This window comes from Bombina bombina, chromosome 5, assembly GCF_027579735.1.
Source record: "Bombina bombina isolate aBomBom1 chromosome 5, aBomBom1.pri, whole genome shotgun sequence".
Taxonomy (NCBI): Eukaryota; Metazoa; Chordata; class Amphibia; order Anura; family Bombinatoridae; genus Bombina; species Bombina bombina.
In genome coordinates this window covers 29,114,676-29,137,028 of record NC_069503.1, presented here as the reverse complement: position 1 = coordinate 29,137,028, position 22,353 = coordinate 29,114,676, and the positions used below count along the sequence as shown (strand labels likewise).

At 37.1% G+C, this 22,353-nt stretch overlaps 1 protein-coding gene across 1 annotated transcript in view; it reads right to left on the bottom strand.

Annotated features, from left to right (window-relative positions):
- The window catches only part of LOC128659739 (oocyte zinc finger protein XlCOF6-like), a 77,045-nt gene extending 72,323 nt beyond the window's left edge, over positions 1-4,722 (bottom strand). The window contains exons 1-2 of the mRNA XM_053713319.1: positions 4,606-4,722; positions 1,910-3,772 (exon numbers count right to left, since the gene is read on the bottom strand). Coding sequence (XP_053569294.1) covers positions 1,910-3,772; positions 4,606-4,624 — 1,882 coding nt within the window. The 5' untranslated portion in view covers positions 4,625-4,722. The remainder of the gene's footprint in view (positions 1-1,909; positions 3,773-4,605) is intronic.
- Positions 4,723-22,353: the final 17,631 nt, after the last annotated feature.

Below are 22,353 nucleotides of genomic sequence, written 5' to 3'. Positions count from 1 at the left end.
GGTGGCTATTTTGGTTGGCCTAAAATGTTTAACTGTGTCAAAATAATAACCTCTGTCTCTCTTTATTTTTCAGACATATAGTAACAAGATGCCCTATGAATGTGGGTCATAAACAAGATTAAACAAAATTCATGCATTAAAAATTTATTAGAAATATTAAATATACTGTATACATATTAAGATACAATACAATACCAGGATATTGAATGCTATGATTCCGTGAAGAAAAATAATTAACAGTATAAATTGCTATTAATATGATTACTGAAAATATACTTATGTCTAGTATTGAAATTATTAGAGAAATGAGCACTATATGGTCCTATGAATATTAGACACATAGTTTATAAATATCAAATTATAATGTATATATTAAAAATATACAAGAATCTGTATTTTCAGTTAGCAGTATTGAAAATGAAATTGTTTGTTTTTGTCATGTTGCCCCTGTTGTTGCGAAGCGACAATTACAGTCAAAAGATTTGACTGTTAACATAGATGTGTTTCCCTAGTAACCATGCATTACCAGTGAACCAATGGAGGGACAAGCTTTCGTTAAGGGCCTAGACAATTCACCAATGATGGAACAGAATAAAAAGGGGTGGGGTTACATCACATGATTTAATCCCATGCATGGAGATAGTGTGGGCGGTCTTTTCTGCAAAGCTGGTGACTGATAATTGCTGCCTGGAACACGGTCACTATAAGTGAAATTGGGCTACCTTTTCTTATCCCCATTGCAAAATACTTATTTTGTTTGCGGAGGTGAATTGGACTTATTGAGAAATTCTGGAAGCTGGAATATTCATTTGTTATCTGGTAAAGTACAAGAGGTTGCTAAATATAGGTAATATTTAAAACAAATAGATTAATTATTGCTATAATCAAACTACAGTTAACAGATTTAAAAAGGTACTTTGTATTTTAGCTGCATTCATAATTCTGTGTGGCTTAAAACTAATTCTTTGTATGTTAAGTAATTTATTTTTGTATATATATATATATATATATATATATATATATATTAGAATTTACTTTATTTCTGCTAAAGAATTTATTTCATCTCAGATAACAGCATAGATATTGACTGGCAAAGTGTATTGTTCTATTGTTTAACTAAGCACTGTTAAAGTTAGTGGCTCATATCTTGGTATCTCATTGTGGTATTTTAATGAAATTCAACTGTGAATAAGGTTAATAAATAAGGTAACTTTTGTGATCTTTGCATAGCATATTATAATAGTTTAAATGTGTATAGTTTGATTCAGGTCTGGCTTTCTACAAATATATTTCAATGTGTCTATACATTTTAACTAACATAAAGAATTTAGGAAATTACATTAATTTTATTGTTTTGTATATGCATTTTTATTGGAGGTTTATTTTAAAGGATAATTATTAAATATATTGTATTATAACCCTGCCATATACTAACATTAATAAACAAGGAAAATACTATTTTTTCCTGTACAATATTAATAAACAACACTGGGGGTGCTTTGGTGGTGAATGGTTGTGTAAACTGGTCAGTATGAGGATGGATCTGTATATTCCTGTGTGGTGTTTGGATTCTATCACATATGTAAGAGAAACTGAGGTGCACATATATAGAGGAACAAAGGACAGCAGGAGAGCTCTTCAAATCTGGGGCTTTTATAAATGGGATTTAGAAAGTATTATTTACAATAGGATCCTTTTTGATGCTTCTATTTAGAGTTTGTCCTCTTTAGAATAATTGTAAAAAAGTTTGTACACTGTGTAAATAAAATGTATCTGTGTGTAAATATTTGGTGTTTTGTGATACCCGACTTCAATAAAAAAAATATTTTTTCCACTTTCTAAACATGTTAAAGGTTTCTTCCCTTGTGAATACTTTCATGTTTTCTCAGATTACCCTCATCTGTAAAACATTTTCCACACTCTGTACATGTGAAAGGCTTTTCCCCTGTGTGAATCCTTTCATGTTTTTTCAGATGACTCTTTTGTGTAAAACTTTTTCCACACTCTGTACATGTGAACATCTTTTCTCCTGTGTGACTCCTTTCATGAGATTTCAGATTACTCATATATGTAAAACATTTTCCACACTCTGTACATGTGAAAGGCTTTTCCCCTGTGTGAATCCTTTCATGTTTTTTCAGATGACTCTTTTGTGTAAAACTTTTTCCACACTCTGTACATGTGAACATCTTTTCTCCTGTGTGACCCGTTTCATGATATTTCAGACTATTTATTTGTGTAAAACTTTTTCCACACTCTGTACATGTGAAAGGCTTTTCTCCTGTGTGAATCCTTTCATGCTTTTTCAGATCACTCTTTTGTGTAAAACTATTTCCACACTCTGTACATGTGAACATCTTTTCTCCTGTGTGAATCCTTTCATGTTTTTTCAGATTATTCTTTTGTGTAAAACTTTTTCCACACTCTGTACATGTGAAAGGCTTTTCTCCTGTGTGAATCCTTTCATGATTTTTTAGATAAATCATATGTGTAAAACTTTTTCCACACTCTGTACATGTGAAAGGCTTTTTTCCTGTGTGAATACTTTCATGAGTTTTCAGACTACTTATTTGTGTAAAACATTTTCCACACTCTGTACATTTGAAAGGCTTTACTCCTGTGTGATTCCTTTCATGATATTTCAGACTACTTATTTGTGTAAAACTTTTTCCACACTCTGTACATGTGAAAGGCTTTTCTCCTGTGTGACTCCTTTCATGAGTTTTCAGACTATTTATTTGTGTAAAACATTTTCCACACTCTGTACATGTGAAAGGCTTTTCTCCTGTGTGAATCCTCTCATGAGTTTTCAGATTACTCTTTTCTGTAAAAAAAATTCCACACTCTGTACATGTGAAAGGCTTTTCTCCTGTGTGAATCCTTTCATGAGATTTCAGATGATCCAATCGTGTAAAACTTTTCCCACACTCTGTACATGTGAAAGGCTTTTTCCCTGTGTGACTCCTTTCATGATATTTCAGATTACTTATTTGTGTAAAATTTTTTCCACACTCTGTACATGTGAAAGGCTTTTCTCCTGTGTGACTCCTTTCATGAGTTTTCAGATTACTCATATATGTAAAACTTTTTCCACACTCTGTACATGTGAAAGGCATTTCTCCTGTATGAATCATTTCATGTTTTTTCAGACTACTCTTTCGTGTAAAACTTTTTCCACACTCTGTACATGTGAAAGGTTTTTCTCCTGTGTGACTCCTTTCATGTTTTTTCAGACTACTCTTTCGTGTAAAACTTTTTCCACACTCTGTACATGTGAAAGGCTTTTCTCCCGTGTGAATATTTTCATGCTTTTTCAGATCACTCTTTTGTGTAAAACATTTTCCGCACTCAGGATATGTGTTTGGCTTCTCACCTGTGTGAATTTTGTGGTGTTCTAGGAGACGAGACTTCCATCTAAAGCTTTTCTCACATTCTGTACATTTGAAAGGTTTCTCCTTTGTATGAATCATTTGGTTAGACTGTACACTTTTCTCTTCTTTAAATTTTTTTGAAAGCTTGGTAAATGTTTGTGGTTTATCCTCTGGGATAATCATTTCACTAGATAAGGCATAAATCCTGTCCTCTTGTTTGATGACTAAATTACTCTCTGTACATAATGATTGCTGCCCAGTTCCTGACAATTCATCAACTTCTTTAAATATCTGCTGTGATTTCCCAAATGTTTGTGAATAGTCTAAAAATGTTGGAGTCTGTGGTATAATTGTGATGCTTCCTGTAGTGAAGAATGAAGATGAATTTTTCACGTGTTTGTCTACATAAAAATAAATGAAATAAAGACAAATAATATTTATTCTTTATAATATAATCCATCTTAATAAAAAATCATATTATTCTTTTATACGCAACAAAATGTCTTCTGTTTTGCGTTTATTTTTAAATTTATTTACATGTAAATCACAAATTAAAGAAAGACCACAAAGAATATTGCATAATTTTCTCAGCCAGGGAACAAGTACATCTGTATTCTGGTCAAGAGAGGTGGCATCCACCATCCTCATTTAACATTAAACAAGCAACTGCACAAACAGTCCTGCACGGTTCATGCTTAACAAGTTGGGTGAGAATATGATGTCTTAATTATCACAGACTAATAATCAGTTTGAGATGTTTTGAGAGGGTAAGAAGCAGTAAATTTACAATACTTTTAAGCTTTCAGCAGTGGTTGTTTAATTTATATAAACAGCCAAAAACTGTATTAGTTTAATAATATTTACTGCAAAATTAAGCACACAAATCAGGGGCGGTTCTGGGGTGGGGAACACTCACTGGGAACAAGGTAGTCATTTAAGTGTAGATATGGGTGTTCCATGAGCGAGGTCAGGGCAGGGGAAGTTGGAGTTGCAGGTGTTCTGAGTACAGAAGTCTGGGGGTGAGGTTAGGCAGTTAGACATGATCTGTCTAAAAGGACATAGGGGGAGTTGTATTTTTTACCCTCCTTCTTATCCCAATGGGAGTTGCTCCTTCTTTATAACGGTCACTGACCAAAAGGTGCAGATATAAATATAATAGTTTATATTTGTTTAATGAGTGATCTATTCTATTTTCCAGTAATTAAAGTCAGCATAAAATCTATATTTTACTCACCTAACCCATATGAGTTCATGCTGATAACAGGCTCCAATGTCTGTGCTCAGGAAGAAGGTTCCTTTATTCACTTCAGTTACATCAATACCTGATATCTCTCAGTGCTCTGGCCGTGTCTGTAAAAAGTATATTAAATGGTTTAGACAGATAATAATAAATAATGGTTCTGATTAACTGTACGCATGGTATAATTAAAGGCACACATAACAATTGATGTAATACACATCAGCTGTTTAGGTTATTACATATGTGCTATTGATTCAGCACAAGAATTTAGTACAATTAACACTGTGTGGGTTATAATTGCCCCTTAAAGGGATATTAAAGTCAAAATTAATCTTTCATGATTCAGATAGAGCATGCAATTTTACACAACTTTCTAATTTACTTTTATCATCAAATTTGCTTTGTTCTCTTGGTAATCTTAGTTGAACGCTAATCCTAGGAGGCTCCTATGCCAATTTCTAAGCCCTAGAAGGCTGCCTCTTATCTAAATGCATTTGACATATTTTTACAGCTAGAGGGTGTTAGTTCATGTGTTTCATATAAATAACATTGTGCTCATGCGTGTGGAGTTATTTAAGAGTCAACATTAATTGCCTGAAATGCCAGTTTGTCAAAAGATCTAAAATATGGAGGCAGTCTGCAGAAGATTAGATACAAGGTAATTACAGAGGTAAAAAGTATAATTCTATAACAGTGTTGGTTATGCAAAACTGGAGAATGGTAAAGGGATTATCTATCTTTTGAAACAATAACATTTTGGGTGTGTACTATCACTTTAAATATGAATCTTCCCAGATCTATACAACATAATGGTAGAAAATCTATGTATGAGAGGGGCCATATCATAAATATTATAGAATGGTAAAAAGATACTTCAATGTGCTAATATCTGATGCAGCACTCTCTCAGTAGCTTAATAACCAGCAACGATAAATGCACAGAACAGTGATTACTGCAAAAAACAAAGAACCGGCTGACTTACGATACTATACTTAATCACAGCTTTGTTGCAAACATAAATATAGAACCAGCTAATTTATGATACTATACTTAATCACAGTGTTTGTTGCAAACATAAATATAGAACCAGCTAATTTATGATACTATGCTTAATCAGTAATTGATAATAGATTCTTACCACACTTTTGTATTATAAATCTTATAAATATGTGAAGTAAATATCTCTATGATTCAAAATCTTAAAACACATTTCGGAGGCAGTTTAACAAACAGCAGTGGCAACTATACGACAATATAATAATATATTGAACTTAATATTCATTTGTTTTATAAGGATGGGTGGTTGAGTTAAATAATGTAAATACTTTGTGGCCATTTCCTGGTAAAACCGCAAGCAATTATAATATCAACTGTTGGTCCAAAATCTTAGCTAAAACTCATACATACATATCTTTCTTACAAATGGGAAAACTGTGCATTTAACAAATGAATTATTAAAAATGATGAATGAGATAACTTGCTAACTAAAGTGTAATAATATAAAAAAACAGCAGGCAATCATTTTGGATACAAAAATGATTTAATCACATACAACATTGTTAATGTGCAATATTATATTACTGGAAATAAAAAAACTGCAGTGGACAAATTACTACTGGAAGAAAGCTTTATTACCTTTTATATAAATAGAACATCATATATTTATACATTACAAGGCCAAACTTTGCACATTAAAATTATTCAACTAAACATAAGGCACTATTCGTGCAATACTATATCGACGGTAGCTGTATGCTTGCATACTATTAACCATCATCAAGTGCAATACCAGACTACCAAACACAGTGGATTATAAGCTGTTGATAAAACACCAAACAAGCATACTGTCACTATATCATAAAAATACAATTGATGTTTAATCTATGATCAACAACATTATGATAATCGATTTACAGCTATCTAAATAGCCTGTTTAACAAACAATGACCAACTATGTGATATTTAACAAACGATAATCTGATGCCTAACAAACGTCTATCAATAATTACACAATATACTAATAATCAACCAACGATCAATAGCTCCGTAATATTTGTTGCATAGCCACCAAAACATTACTATTTGATGTTTAACAAACGACTATCAATTATCAGATGTTCAACAAACGACAATTTGATATTTAACCTCTATACCTTGCTGGAGCACAAAAACACTACTATTTGATTTTTAACAAATGACTATCAACTATCAGATGTTTAACAAACAACAGTTTGATATTTAACCTTTATATCTTGCTGCATAGTGCTTATTGTTAAATAACACTGATACATCTCCAAAACACTATCTGCCTATATATCAGTGCCCAATCAAATAAAAAGCAGGCACATATATATCAGTATCAAACCTAATATAAAATAGAATCATAATATTTGATACTGATCCAATATCATTATATTGATACAAGATTAACCTTCTAGCTACCCAACACTTGTACTCCATTCACTTTATTTTCCTATACAGTGTATTACGTAATTTAATATACTTCCAGAACGAGCAGCCCAAGTATTACTTGTGTTTTTAATGTAATTTCTTTCCCGAACATTTTAAGTAGTGTTATTAATTAAAAGTTAAGTTTTACTATTAGATTTTTTGACACTTATGAGTTCTGTACACCTATTAATAACCAAGTCTTCTTAACTAGTTAAAATCATACTCAAACATAGCTCTTGAGTGTTTCAGATGAACTCTTTCAGTGATTCTTTTTTGAGCCACTAACAACCCTTCAATTCCAAAATAGTACATAGCACCTATTTCTCCTAATCTCAACCTACTACGGTTACTAACGTAGATTAATGGTTATACATAGAGATGTTTAGAGCAATTACAATACACAATTTGTAGTGCCATTGGTCCTTTTCCCCTTTTTTTGTAAGTTCTAATGAGGGATCCAGCTGCTTGAAAAGTTGCAGCTTGTATCCCAATAGGGTATCCTGGGTAATTTCTTCTGGAATGCCGCGTATCTGCAGGTTACTGCGACCGCTGCGGTTGTCAAGATCTTCAACATTGATCTGTAAGGATTGAATAATGGAGTCTTGACAATTCAGGTGTTGCGTATCATCACTAACCATGGTTTCCAAGCTTTCCTGTCCCTCTTCGAGGTATTCAATTCTTGAATTCATATTGCTCATATCTTTTCTCAGGGAGGAGATTTTATTTTTAATAAATGATTTCAGATCAGCTATATCGCTTTTTGATGCAAGAGATGCTATAGTTTGCTGAATCTGTGACAGCTGGTCTTCTGGGAGTGAGGGAGTATCTGCTGGCATTTTTGACTCCATAGTTTGTACTTGTTTATGTGGACTTTGCTTGTAGGTTGTTGCTTTCTCTTTTGGTCTAAAGAAGGAGCTGACCGAGGCAAGGTTTGAGCTAGTTAGATTTTTGCCAGACCTGGATGAGCTTCTTGTTGCCATGAGCTAGTGATGAGGGTTGTGGGAAATTCCAGTGTCTGGATATAGCTGGTGAAGGGGGCGTGCCGTATAATAAGAATTCGCCTTTGTGTGTAAATTGTTGAATGTCTGTTTGCACCCCGTTAAAACCTTGCTATGATAAGGGTATTTATAGTCCCATATTTATATGCAGCATTTATCTGACTCCTTTAAGTTTAGTAAAGTCCCCAAGTATGATTTGGCAGTTGGCTGAATAAAACAAATGGGGCATTCGTAGTGAGTGCGTTTGTTAACCATGTCTGCTATTTCTGAACAAAGGGGATCCCAGAGAAGCTTTTACAACCATTTGGGCCATGATTGCACAAGCTGTATGTAAATAATTTCAGTGAGAAACCCAAAGTTTGTGAAAAAGTTAATTATTTTTTTATTTGATCACATTTGGTGGTGAAATGGTGGCATGAAATATACCAAAATGGACCTAGATCAATACTTTGGAATGTAAATATATAGTTTTGACAGGTAAATCTTCTGTCATTTAAACTAAGAAAGGGAAGGTGTAAACCTGCACAATATACACGGCACTACACAACAGTCTGAATGCTGCTGTAAACACAATATAGTAACACATTTGTCTATGCTTAAAGGGACAGTCTACTCCAGAATTGTTATTGTTTAAAAGATAGATGATCCCTTTATTACCCATTCCCCAGTTTTGCATAACCAACAAGGTTATATTAATATACTTTTGACCTCTGTGATTACCTTGTAGCTAAGCCACTGCAGATTGCCCCCTTATTTCAGTTATTTTGACAGACTTGTATTTTACAGAGATGATAAAGCAAAAAGAGGGTGCCTCATAGTGTAGTGTATCCCAAGTGGGTCTATAAACATACATGGTAAATGAGCTTACCAGAATCAGATGCACCGTGCTGTGACTGGTGTCAGCAGGCAGGCTAGCACTAAACAGTGGCTAGTACACAGGTCAGGAAATCCCCAAAGTATTTGGCAACTGGATATCAGCACTACGCAAATCCCGGAAAGGTTGTGGGCACTCTCTCCGTTTCCCGCTGAGGTCAGTGGAATAATAAAAGCAAGAGTACAACTTCCAAACGTTTAGCTTTCAACAAAGAATACCAAGAGAACAAGGCAGATTTGATGATAAAAGTAAATTTGAAAGTTGTTTAAAATTGCTGTCCTATCTGAATCATAAAAGATTAATTTGAACTTTCCTGTCCTTTAAACTCTGAAAATTGTAGGTTTTCCAATCATCTACAGTATACAATAATTTTTTAACGCGTCTGTCACCGTCGTCAGCTGTGCGCACAGCCAAAACAATGTAGGCTGCGTGCGCAGCCAAGCGTAGCGTTAACAAAAATACTCCTAACCGCTCGCACAAAATATTAACAAAATATGTTATGCAGCACTTAATCATAGGATAGCTCCCCACCTGTGCAGTGCACCTTTTAAGGGTGTCCCAACCAATCACAATATAATATAATATAATATTTAAAAAGTTTGACACACCCTCAAGAGTAAATCCATGGGTATAGGATGTGCACTGCAAAGGAGTGAAGAATCGTGTATAAAATACAATTAAAAACAAACAATATGTGAAATGAAAAAAAACATATTGATACAAACTCTCAATATTATAAGCGAATAGATAAAAATAAAGATAGAATATAAATAAATTTATCATATAAATTTATCAACAATAGAGAGTTTCACTACACAATTCTAAAATTAGCCTCAAACATATACTGGACCAATGTTAATATTGTAACAAACAATTTATCATTAATTTATCATTTAATTAATTTATTGATATATTAAGTTAAAGGACCATTATTTCTATCTCAATAAAATGATGTACAATTAGTATAAATGCTCACACAGTACTAATTCAATGTGCAACACATGATATCTTCTCGGTGTAAATAAAACTTACTATAGGAAGATTAATTCATACACCAAAAACTAGACCATTGAGAGAATACACTAAGCACTCCAGTAAAAACAGGTATATCATAATATATAACAAATACACAAATATTATGTTATTGTGAAAACATAAACACACATAAATGTAACTGTAAATATAAAATTATACCAATATTGATATTATTATTAATACTGGGGTTTAAATGAGCTTATAAATAAACTAGAGTAATGACTTGCATGTCAAGGTAAGAAATGATAAGTGACGTTAGCCTTAAAAAAAACTCTCGCCAAACACTATTAAAATTATTCCACAAAATAGCTAATATCCCATTCCTTGTTGAGACCATGGGGTACCCTCGTGTTAAGTTTCCATATCCAGTACAATTCTTTCTTGGAAAGTATGGAATAAATATTTCCACCTCGAATGGGTCTCTTCGCTAGATCTATTACTTTGACAGTGAACCTAGGTGGGTCTGTAAAATGTAAACAATTAAAGTGTCTAGCTACACTGGAATCTTTATTGTAGTTTTTAATATCTCTTCTATGTTCCCCTATTCTAGATCTTAAGGCACGTGAGGTCTGACCCAAATACTGTTCAAAACATAGGGTACATTTAATGAGATAGACTACAAAAGACGTACCACAATTTGCATACTGATTAATCTTAAAGTTTTCGTTAGTTGAATGGCTAGTAAAATCCATTCCCATCGATATCTGTTGGCATGTAAGGCAATTTCTTGATAAACATTTGAAAGTCCCTTTCTTATTAAGCCATTGAGTCCCTGTTTCTCTTATATTGCTGTTAATCATGCTTGGGGAAAGCTTTTTAGCAAGTGTAGGTGCCATTTTAGACACAAATTTGACTTTGTCAACGACATCTGCTAAAGCATCATCACCTTTAAGTATTGGTAGATTCGTTCTGATGATATTACATAGGTCATTGTATTGCAAAGAGAATTCAGTGGAAAAGACCACTGTATCTTTGTCAAACGTCTTTTTCTTTGCACGATTATTATCTTTTCCACGCAAAGAATTATAATTCTCTTTGACATCGTCCAATGACCGCTGCAATAGATCCGGGTCATAACCCCTGGCACTCAATCTATCCTTCAATTTACTTGCTTGAAAATTAAATAGGTCCTCTGAATTGGAGTTTCTGCGAAGCCTGAGAAACTGGCTCTTGGGAATTGATTTTATTAAATGTTTTGGATGAGAATATGTTGCGTGTAAAATTGTATTACCAGATGTCGGTTTTCTGTATGTATCTGTGATGACCCCATTTAATTCAACTGAACCATTTAAAGTGAGGTCCAAAAAATGGACTTCTTTGTCTTGGACCTCTCCTGTAAACTTGAAATGCAAATCGTTGCCGTTCACAAAATCAAGGAAATTTTCAAAGACAAAGTCACCTTTAACCATAAAAATGAGATCATCAATGTATCTCATATACATACAGATATTTTCAAAGAATGGATTGTTACTGCTGTAGAGACTGCCGAGTTCCCACCATTCCACAAATAAGTTGGCGAATGAGGGCACAAACTTCGCCCCCATCGCAGTACCACATACTTGTAAGAAATATTCTCCATTAAATGGACAGTCAACACCAGAATTTTTGTTGTTTAAAAAGAAAGATAATCCCTTTATTACCCATTCCCCAGTTTTGCACAACCAACACAGTTATATTAATATACTTTTTACCTCTGTAATTATCTTGTATCTAAGCTTCTGCTGACTGCCCCTTATTTCAGTTCTTTTGACAGACATGCAGTTTAGCCAATCAGTGCTCAGTCCTAGGTCACTTTACGTGCATGAGCTCAATGTTATCTATATGAAACATGTGAACTAATGCCCTCTAGTGGTCAAATTGTATTCAGATTAGAGGCAGTCTTCAAGGTCTAAGAAATTAGCATATGAACCTCCTAGTTTTAGCTTTCAACTAAGAATACCAAGAGAACAAAGCAAAATTGGTGATAAAAGTAAATTGGGAAGTTGTTTAAAATTGCATGCCCTATTTAAATCATGAAAGTTTTTTTTGGACTTGACTGTCCCTTTAAACATGAAGTAGTTGTGGGATAGTAGGAACTCAACAGTCTCACAGAAAAACAATTTGAACTCACTCGAATAATTAGTGTAATTGTCCAAAAAGAAACAAATGGCCTGTATGCCCAAGGTGTGAGGTATGCACGAATACAATGACACTGCGTCAATGACCACCCACCTATAGTCTTCTTTCCATTTGATTTTGTCTATAATTGTTAAACAATGGGAAGAATCCCTTAGGTAGCTGCTTAAACCCTGGACCAAGGGTGCAAAACCGAGTCAACCCACTCAGATAATGGCTCAAATAATGAACCAATCCCAGATATTATTGGGCGACCTGGTGAGTTGACTGGATTCTTATGTAGTTTAGATAGGTGGTGAAAGACTGGTGTCACAGGATGTTGTGGTATTAACGATGCATGATCTTCTTTAGTTATGAAGCCTAATGCAAGTGCATCCTCAAGTAATTTATCAAGCTTTTTGGAAAATTCTCTCTCAGGATTAGAGGATAACTTCCTGTATGTAATGCCATTGTTTAATTGCCTATAGGCTTCCTCAATATATTGTGTTTTGTTCATCACAACAACATTCCCACCTTTGTCAGATGTACGAATAACCAAATCTTGTTGATTTTCAAGTTGTTTAATGGCGGCTTTTTGTCTATTTGTAAGATTGCCACTATAATTGATTTGTGTCATTTGGTTACCCAATTCAACAATTTCTCTCTCAACTTGTTTTTGGAACAAGTTAATATGTGTACCCCTCGATTGAGTGGGGTAAAAGTTTGATCTAATTCTTTTTGGTTTTGGAATATGTGAATCATCAATCCCATCACTATTTGTTTCCAACATTCTTAATTGTTCCAAGATACATGTATCATTGAAATCAAGATTTAAATCTGAATTTGAATTTATATCTGACAAAATAATGTTGGGATCAGATAAATTGACATTATCCTCAGTGACCTCATTTAATACATCATCATTGACATCACTCACTTCAGTAGTATTATAAAAGTGCTTATGCAATGTGAGCTTCCTTACAAATTTATTGACATCTAGTAAAGTGTTAAATACTGAGAAGGTATGTGTGGGAGCAAAGCCTAGGCCCTTAGATAAAACACTGATGTGATCCATAGTAAGTTGAAAGTCAGATAAATTAATCACACTAAGCACTAGTTCTTCTTTGATGCCCTCTTTGAGATTCTTCTTCTCTCATCTGAAGATACTTCGTCTTGATCAGAGGTGTCTAATTCAGTTGATGAAAACACTACTTTTTTTGTTTTTGCTCTTATGCTTCTTCTTCAAAATAGATTTTGGTTCCATTATTGGTGTTGATGCACTGGCCGCATACGTCTTATTCTTATGTTTGTTCTTACTCTTGTTTTTATTTTTGATCTTGTTAAAGTTTAGGCTCTCTCCATCTCCATCTGTGTTTGCACTTGAATCATTGTCCCTTTGTTGGCTTGTAGAGAATCTGCGAGGTCCACTAATGAATATGGACCAGTCATATACTTTGTTTTTCAAATAGTCCTCTTGATCCTTGTTGAATTTCCTGCCCTTAAGTGAGGCCAGTTAACTATCAGATTTTCATATTCTCTTCTTCATATTGGATTTCAAGTCAGAATACTCCTCCTCTTGTTTATGCATCTTTAATTCCTGCTTGATGTTGTGGATTTGTCCCTTTAAGGAATCTCTTTCAGAATTTTTGCTTCTTATAAGAATGTCCATAATTGTTAATGAGCAGGTGGTGAGGGCATCTTTCCACTCAGTTGTCAAATCATCATCATTTAGATCAAAGGAAGGAAACTTTTTTATCCTTAATCCCCTAGGGATTCTTTTTGATTGGACATAATGCTCAAAGGCTACAACATCCCACATTAAACGTAAGTCCATCATAAGTAATCTTTCAAGCTGGTTAAATAAACTTTTTATATCCTTGTCAATAAATTATTTTTCTCCCAATGAGAATACAGATTGGAAGTAGGTTTTTCTGCTTTGTACATCAAAAATTGATTTGTTGAGGCAAATTGCCTCCCCCTCCATAGTTATGCCAAGTGCTGTACAAAAAAAATGATTTAACGCCAAAGTGCACTTGTTGAGGTCATTCAAAGATGTGTGTTAAAATAAATAAATAAATGTCAACCAGTAACTCAATTGAAATGTGGACTGCTTTATTTCTGAACTGTTAACATTGCATTATCAGGTGCATCAGGACATGCCCAGATTAACTTGAAAGCCCCTTTCAAAATAATACTTTTAAATTCCACAAAGAGCACAGCTTAACCGTACACAGCTGATCCTAAATACCCGGTTTCAAAGTTGTACAGCTGATCCTGAACAAACAAATCAAAGCATACCCGGTTTGGCTTGAAATCTCTTTTCAAAACTATACTGGCAAATATCACACTTTCAAATTTCACAGGAGGTGCGGTTTTACCGCAAACATCTTATCCTGTTAAGCCAAAACACTGAGTAGCTGATTCCTTGTTATTACGATAGTGAAATAGACTTGTAAGTTCAAAAACACTTCCATGTGTATATAAAAGTTTACAATTCAGCAAGTCCCATAAACTCAACAGTTGTGAGATTATAAAGAAGAAAAACACACTTACTAGCAGCTTCCTTTGAATCTTCCTAGGCGAGCAGCGTCGGAGGCTCAAGCAGAGACAGTGTGGAGGAGGTGACGTAGCTACAGCCCATGGAGGTGTGTGAGCTGCTGACCAATCAAAGCCTTTGAAAATCGGCAAAGTAGAAAAGCACTAATGGCGGGGTGCCAGCTTGAAAAGGAGTCGAGCCAACTTCATGAAACAAGGATAGAAAGAAGCAGCACTCCAAAATCGTGAGATAAAATCCAAAAACGTTATTCTTTCACTTAAAAACAAAATATATGCAGCGCAGCACAGCACAGGACAATGCAAGTGTCACAAATGGAGAGGGGAGCGGAGTCCTAACATGTTTCGTGCTATGCAGCACTTAATCATAGGATAGCCCCTTTTCTTTTTGGACAATTACACTAATTATTTAAGTGAGTTCAAATTGTTTTTCTGTGAGACTGTTGAGTTCCTACTATCCCACAACTACTTCAAGTATGTGGTAATGCAATGGGGGCGAAGTTTGCGCCCTCATTCGCCAACTTATTTGTGGGATGGTGGGAACTCGGCAGTCTCTACAGCAGTAACAATCCATTAAAGGTGACTTTGTCTTTGAAAATTTTCTTGATTTTGTGAACAGCAACGATTTGCATTTGAAGTTTACAGGAGCGGTCCAAGACAAAGAAGTCCATTTTTTGGACCTCACTTTAAATGGTTCAGTTGAACTAAATGGGGTCATCACAGATACATACAGAAAACCGACATCTGGTAATACAATTTTAAACGCAACATCTTATCATCCAAAACAATTAATAAAATCAATTCCCAAGAGCCAGTTTCTCAGGCTTTGCAGAAACTCCAATTCAGAGGACCTATTTAATTTTCAAGCAAGTAAATTGAAGGATAGATTGGGTGGCAGGGGTTATGACCCGGATCTATTGCAGCTGTCATTGGACGATGTCAAAGAGAATTATAATTCTTTGCGTGGAAAAGATAATAATCGTGCAAAGAAAAAGACGTTTGACAAAGATACAGTGGTCTTTTCCACTGAATTCTCTTTGCAATACAATGACCTATGTAATATCATCAGAAAGAATCTACCAATACTTAAAGGTGATGATGCTTTAGCAGATGTCATTGACAAAGTCAAATTTGTGTCTAAAATGGCACCTACACTTGCTAAAAAGCTTTCCCCAAGCATGATTAACAGCAATATAAGAGAAACAGGGACTCAATGGCTTAATAAGAAAGGGACTTTCAAATGTTTATCAAGAAATTGCCTTACATGCCAACAGATATCGATGGGAATGGATTTTACTAGCCATTCAACTAACGAAAACTTTAAGATTAATCAGTATGCAAATTGTGGTACGTCTTTTGTAGTCTATCTCATTAAATGTACCCTATGTTTTGAACAGTATTTGGGTCAGACCTCACGTGCCTTAAGATCTAGAATAGGGGAACATAGAAGAGATATTAAAAACTACAATAAAGATTCCAGTGTAGCTAGATACTTTAATTGTTTACATTTTACAGATCCACCTAGGTTCACTGTCAAAGTAATAGATCTAGCGAAGAGACCCATTCGAGGTGGAAATATTTATTCCATACTTTCCAAGAAAGAATTGCACTGGATATGGAAACTTAACACGAGGGTACCCCATGGTCTCAACAAGGAATGGGATATTATCTATTTTGTGGAATAATTTTAATAGTGTTTGGCGAGAGTTTTTTGTAAGGCTAACGTCACTTATCATTTCTTACCTTGACATGCAAGTCATTACTCTAGTTTATTTATAAGCTCATTTAAACCCCAGTATTAATAATAATATCAATATTGGTATAATTTTATATTTACAGTTACATTTATGTGTGCATATGTTTTCACATTAACATAATATTTATGTATTTGTTATATATTATGATATACACTACCTGTTTTTACTGGAGTGCTTAGTGTATTCTCTCAATGGTCTAGTTTTTGGTGTATGAATTAATCTTCCTATAGTAAGTTTTATTTACACCGAGAAGATATCATGTGTTGCACATTTAATTAGTACTGTGTGAGCATTTATACTAATTGTACATCATTTTATTGAGATAGAAATAATGGTCCTTTAAATTAATATATCAATAAATTAATTAAATGATAAATTAATGATAAATTGTTTATGTTACAATATTAACATTGGTCCAGTATGTGTTTGAGGCTAATTTTAGAATTGTAGATTAATTGTAGAATGTGTGTAAATGCGCTGTGCAGCAATGGGGATTTTCCAGGTTTATCAGACCAAAGGAAACAGAGGATTGCTGAGGATACGAAGTGGGACTACTTTCAAAAGCTAAACACTCTGCGCAGAGTTGAAGAGTAAGGATATCGGACGGATCTACTTTGTCTAAAACCCAGGACGTTGCGTGTGATGTCACCAACTAGCCGCGAGCTGTAGAGACACTTGTGCTACCGGAGGAACATTTGAGAAGTGCTGATCAAAGAGCAGGTAAGCACCCGAAAGTGTATCAGCTCGGCAGTGTGGTTAGAAATACACGGTACACAACAAAGACTATTCATATTGTCTATCCAAAAAACAACATAATATAATTTTCAATAACGGAGTTTATGAACTGGGATAAAAAGGAGAAAAAAAGTTTAAACAGTTACAATAAACACTAACAGAAGATTGCTCAGTCTAGATTTACTTCAGTATATGCCTTCTCAGTCTATTTTTAATACTTAGGAAGATACAAGGATTGTTTTTTCTTTGAACTATTCCCTACCGTGGAAAATACCTATAAGGTTTTAAAAAATCCAAACGCACAGTTTTAACAAAATCTTCTAAGACTTTTTATATACATTTATTCTGAAAAGTGACCGGTCACATTTATCATCTGATTCATTTATTTGTTTGTTTTTAGATTATATTGTCAGATGAAATAAATTGTGTTATTATATCAGTTGTTATATTGCATCCATTTACTTCTACTTTTTATATCATTTTTATATGCAATTTTATGTTTATCGTTTTGAGTGTACCAAGCAATATTTCTAACCCCCTATTAAGGGAAAGGTGCAATAAATATAAAAATATATTCATACATAGTATGTAACTCTTCATCAATTTTTAGATATCACCAAGCACTATTTTTAACCCCCTATTAAGGGAAAGGTGTAATAAATATATTCATACATAGTATGTAACTCTTCAGCAATTTCTAGATATCCCCATTGCTGCACAGCGCATTTACACACATTCTACAATTAATCTGCCTTTTTTACACTGTATTTGGGAACAGAGTAGTGTATATGCAGGGGTAGGACTTGCGCACCAAAATCTTTCTCTTTTTCTTCTAATTTTAGAATTGTGTAGTGAAACTCTCTATTGTTGATAAATTTATTTATATTCTATCTTTATTTTTTATCTATTCGCTTATAATATTGAGAGTTTGTATCAATATGTTTTTTTCATTTCACATATTGTTTGTTTTTAATTGTATTTTATACACGATTCTTCACTCCTTTGCAGTGCACATCCTATACCCATGGATTTACTCTTGAGGGTGTGTCAAACTTTTTAAATATTATATTATATTGTGATTGGTTGGGACAACCTTAAAAGGTGCACTGCACAGGTGGGGCGCTATCCTATGATTAAGTGCTGCATAGCACGAAACATGTTAGGACTCCGCTCCCCTCTCCATTTGTGACACTCGCATCGTGCTGTGCTGTGCTGTGCTGCATATATCCTGTTGTTAAGTGAAAGAATAAAGTTTTTGGATTTTATCTCATGATTTTGGAGTGCTGCTTCTTTCTATCCTTGTTTCATTAAGTTGGCTCGACTCCTTTTCAAGCTGGCACCCCGCCATTAGTGCTTTTCTACTTTGCCAAATTCAAAGGCTTTGATTGGTCAGCAGCTCACACACCTCCATGGGCTGTAGCTACATCCCCTCCTCCACACTATTAACAAAAAACACGTAACCACCCGCATGAAATATTAAGAAAAAAACTCCTAAGCACCCGCAAGAAATATTAACAAACACCTAACGCATGCACAAAATGTACCTCTAAACTGCCAACCCCCACATTGCAAAATAATGAAGTAATTAACCCCTAATCCGCAAATTAAACAACAATGCAAATAACATAATTAAAATATTAACCCTTAAACAGCCAAACCCCACAACACAAACTAATTACACTATTAACCCCTAAACTGCAAAAAAAAACACAACGCCAACTACCTAATTACACTATTAACTCCTAAACCGCCAACCCCCACAACGCAAAGAATTAATCTAATCACTAAGCCCCCTAACCTAACACCCCCTAAGTTAACCCCAATTATATAAAATATTTTTTTACAAAATTTTTAATTAAAAAAAATAATAATGTTACAAAAATGAAAAAATCTAACATAGCAAAAACAAATACTAAAATGACTAAAAATAAAAAATCTCAAATTACAGAAAAAAAATAAAACTTAATTATCCAAAATAAAAAATGTAAACCTAAACTAATACCCCTATAAAAAGCCCCCCCAAAATAAAAACAACCCTTAATCTAACACTAAACTACCAATAGCTCTTAATAGGGCAGTTTGTAGGACATTTTTCCTAATGGAAGTGGAGGGCCCTCTAGTGGGCCTGTAGCAAAATTAAGGGATAACTGAGTTGAAGTCTGGAGGGTACTAGGTCAGCTACATTGTTGCAAGTGTGGGGGCGGGTATTTCTGCTTACATTTATAGGTCCTTGTTGCAGTGGTTCCGGTCCTCTTTGTTCCTGGTTCCAGACTTCAAAGGAGCTTTCCTGTGTGTTCGTGTTCAGTGATCCAGTGATGAAGCGCTCCAGGAGGAAGTCGGTGCCACCTAAGCGGTATCGGGAGATCGTGCAGGAGGTGCCGGGCATGCAGGGATCTGCGAGGAGAAGCGGAGCATCAGACAATGAGGATGTGGTACCCTCTACCCCCACGGCTAGGCCCCGGGCAGCCCCCCTGCTAGCATCCAGGAGTACTGTGAGGAGGGGGCTGGGCCTTCAGGACCTGCCAGCAGGCCCTGGACCCCAGTCTCCTATCATGGACTTCTCCTCTAGTCATGCCCCAGGTGCTCTAGGGGTCTCCTTGTTTGAACATACAAGCACTGGCCGGATGGCTGGGGATCATGCTGCCTTGGTCCCTGCGACCTAGTCTGAGCATGTCCCAAGTGTGTCTAGCCTTTTACAGCCTGCTATTGGGGCCTCTATACTGCCTGCTAACTTGATTAGTCCTGCAGCTGCTGCCGGTGTAACCGCATTTCAGCAGCTGCAGGCCTTGCCCCCTGAGGTCTCCCAATCGGTCCTGGCACAAGCGCTCATGGGGACCTTGTCCCCGGCGGGTCTGGCCAGTTCTGAGGGTCTGAGGTCTGTTTTGGTGGATAGCGTGGGCTCCGAGGCCTCCGGTGCTTCTAGGCCTCTTCCGGTCGACGCAGGCGCACTTCCTACCTGGATGAGTCATCCAGTGAGGAGGAACGTGCCAGTCGACATCGGGTATGCAGCAGGAGTCGGTCGGAACAGAGAGCTCTCCCTAGTAAGTCGGGGAGGCTCTGCTCAGGTGACCAGGCTCCTAGGGGTGGGGGAGGGAGAGGTAGAGGGCTTGGAGGAAAGGCCACACGCAAGACTCCTGGTGGGAGGAGGGCCACATTGGTGGATGAGGTTTCGCATGTGGGCAATCCAGGGAGGGGTGACCGCATGGCTATAAATGTGGCAGAACAAGAGGGCTTGCCGGTTAGGGATGCACATATAGGGACTGGCAGTTGTGGTGTTAGCAATCATGGCATAACAAGTCGCATGGGAATAAATGCGCAAAAGCAAGGAATGTCTGTTCCAGAAGTATCAGGGGTGCCAGGCACTGTGGGTACTAGGATGCATGATGTGAGGTCTGCTGGGGCCCTTGGGCCCGCTGTGGGTGTGATTGGAGGACACTGTGTGACAGAGGAGGTGATTTGCAGGGCAGTAGCGTCTGTTCTGGGGATGTGTGGGGTTGGAGAGCATGAGAGGTCAACAGGGGCCCCCGCGGGGGTCCGTTCAGCTGCGCAGAGTTGTCCCCATTTTGTTTTGTCTTCACAGGACGTCACAGTGGAACCAACTGTCGCCACTATGGCATCAGCATCAAGACAGGATACAGCAGCAACGGATTCGGTTCAGCCCACCTTGGCTGCCTCCACATCGCAACCATCGCCAGCAGGAGCTGCTCCGCCACTGGCCCCCAGCGGTGAGTACCTACTACACACAGCACCACACGCAGAGCAGGGCGCATCTACTAGTGAGTTAGGCTCAGAGAGTGAGGGTGATTTGGGTTTAGTAGGGAAGGGGCAGAAGGAGATGTTTAAAATGATAAAATAAAAAGTTGGTTGCGGCCCAGGTTAAGGGTAAGGTTCCTTCACCAGGGGGTATGGAGGTGGTTCCGTTCACTCAGGGCGTTAACATAGCTAGCGCGGGTGTGGGGCCTGTGGCGGTGTCAAGGAAAGTGGCCTCACATGGGGACACCTACCCATGTTTGGTTCACTCCTTGTACGGGCATCTGAAGGGTAAAGTGGTGAAGAAAATTCAAGATGGACGTTATGTCAACATCTTTGAACTCTTTTTAGGGCTAGGGAAAGGGCTGCGGATGGTACCGGCCCTAAGAAAGTGCAAAGGCCTGAAACTTACGAAGAGTGGCAGTGCTGCTTTCGTGTGCTGGCAACTTGTTATGTGGACAAGTGGAAGTCACAGGGTCATAACCTGTTTAAATACGAGGATACCATATACAATATCCACTCATGGTTTAAGGAAGGGGCATGGCGTGAGTACAACATGGCCTTCCGTAGGAAGATGGTGGGTAACCCTCTTCTGCATTTTGGGACTCAGGATCTCTACCTGTGGTCTAAATTGGGGTTGGAGGGCACGGCAAGCGTCCCGCAGGCGCCGCGCCAGGGAGTTAGCCGCCCTCCTCCACGGCAGAAAAAGCGGGGTAGGGAGTGCTGGAAATTCCAGGACAAACAATGTGACAGGGGGGCAAGCTGCTCCTTTCCTCACATCTGCAAATTTTGCAGTGGCCCACACCCTGGGGTGGAATGTAGTAGGAGGAGGGAGCCTGGCACAGAGAAGCCGGCTTCAAAAGGGGGTCTTGGCAACAAGGGCCCCAACGCCCCTTAATCCGTCAGCCATGGGTCCGTGGCTGGTGAATTACCCCGATCAAGAGTCTGCTCAGCTGATCGGGGTGGGGTTGGATGGAGGGATTTAGAATTGCTGTAGGTGGGCGTGTGGTGGGGTCCACAGTTCACCGTAACCTTAAGTCAGCCTACGAATACCCGCAGGTAGTAAGGGACAAGCTGGGAAAGGAGGTGGAATTGGGAAAGGGTGGCAGGCCCCTTTTGGGACCTTGCTTTGCCCAACCTGGTGGTGTCCCCATTAGGCATAGTACCCAAGAAGGATGCTGGCAAGTATAGGCTTATACACCACCTGTCCTTTACTAAAGGGGTGTCAGTGAATGATGCCATTGACCAGGTAATGAACTCAGTACATTATCAGTCTTTTGACGATGCTTTGGCGATCGTCAGGGGCAAAGGGAAGGGGGCACGGATGGCAAAGCTAGACATAGAGTCTGCATTCTGGCTTTTCCCCCTGCACCCATCCGCATTCAGGCTCATGGGCATAAAGATGGATGGGACATTCTATGTGGATAAATGTCTTCCCATGGGATGCTCGCTATCATGCACGCTTTTCGAAAGCTTCAGCTCGTTCTTACACTGG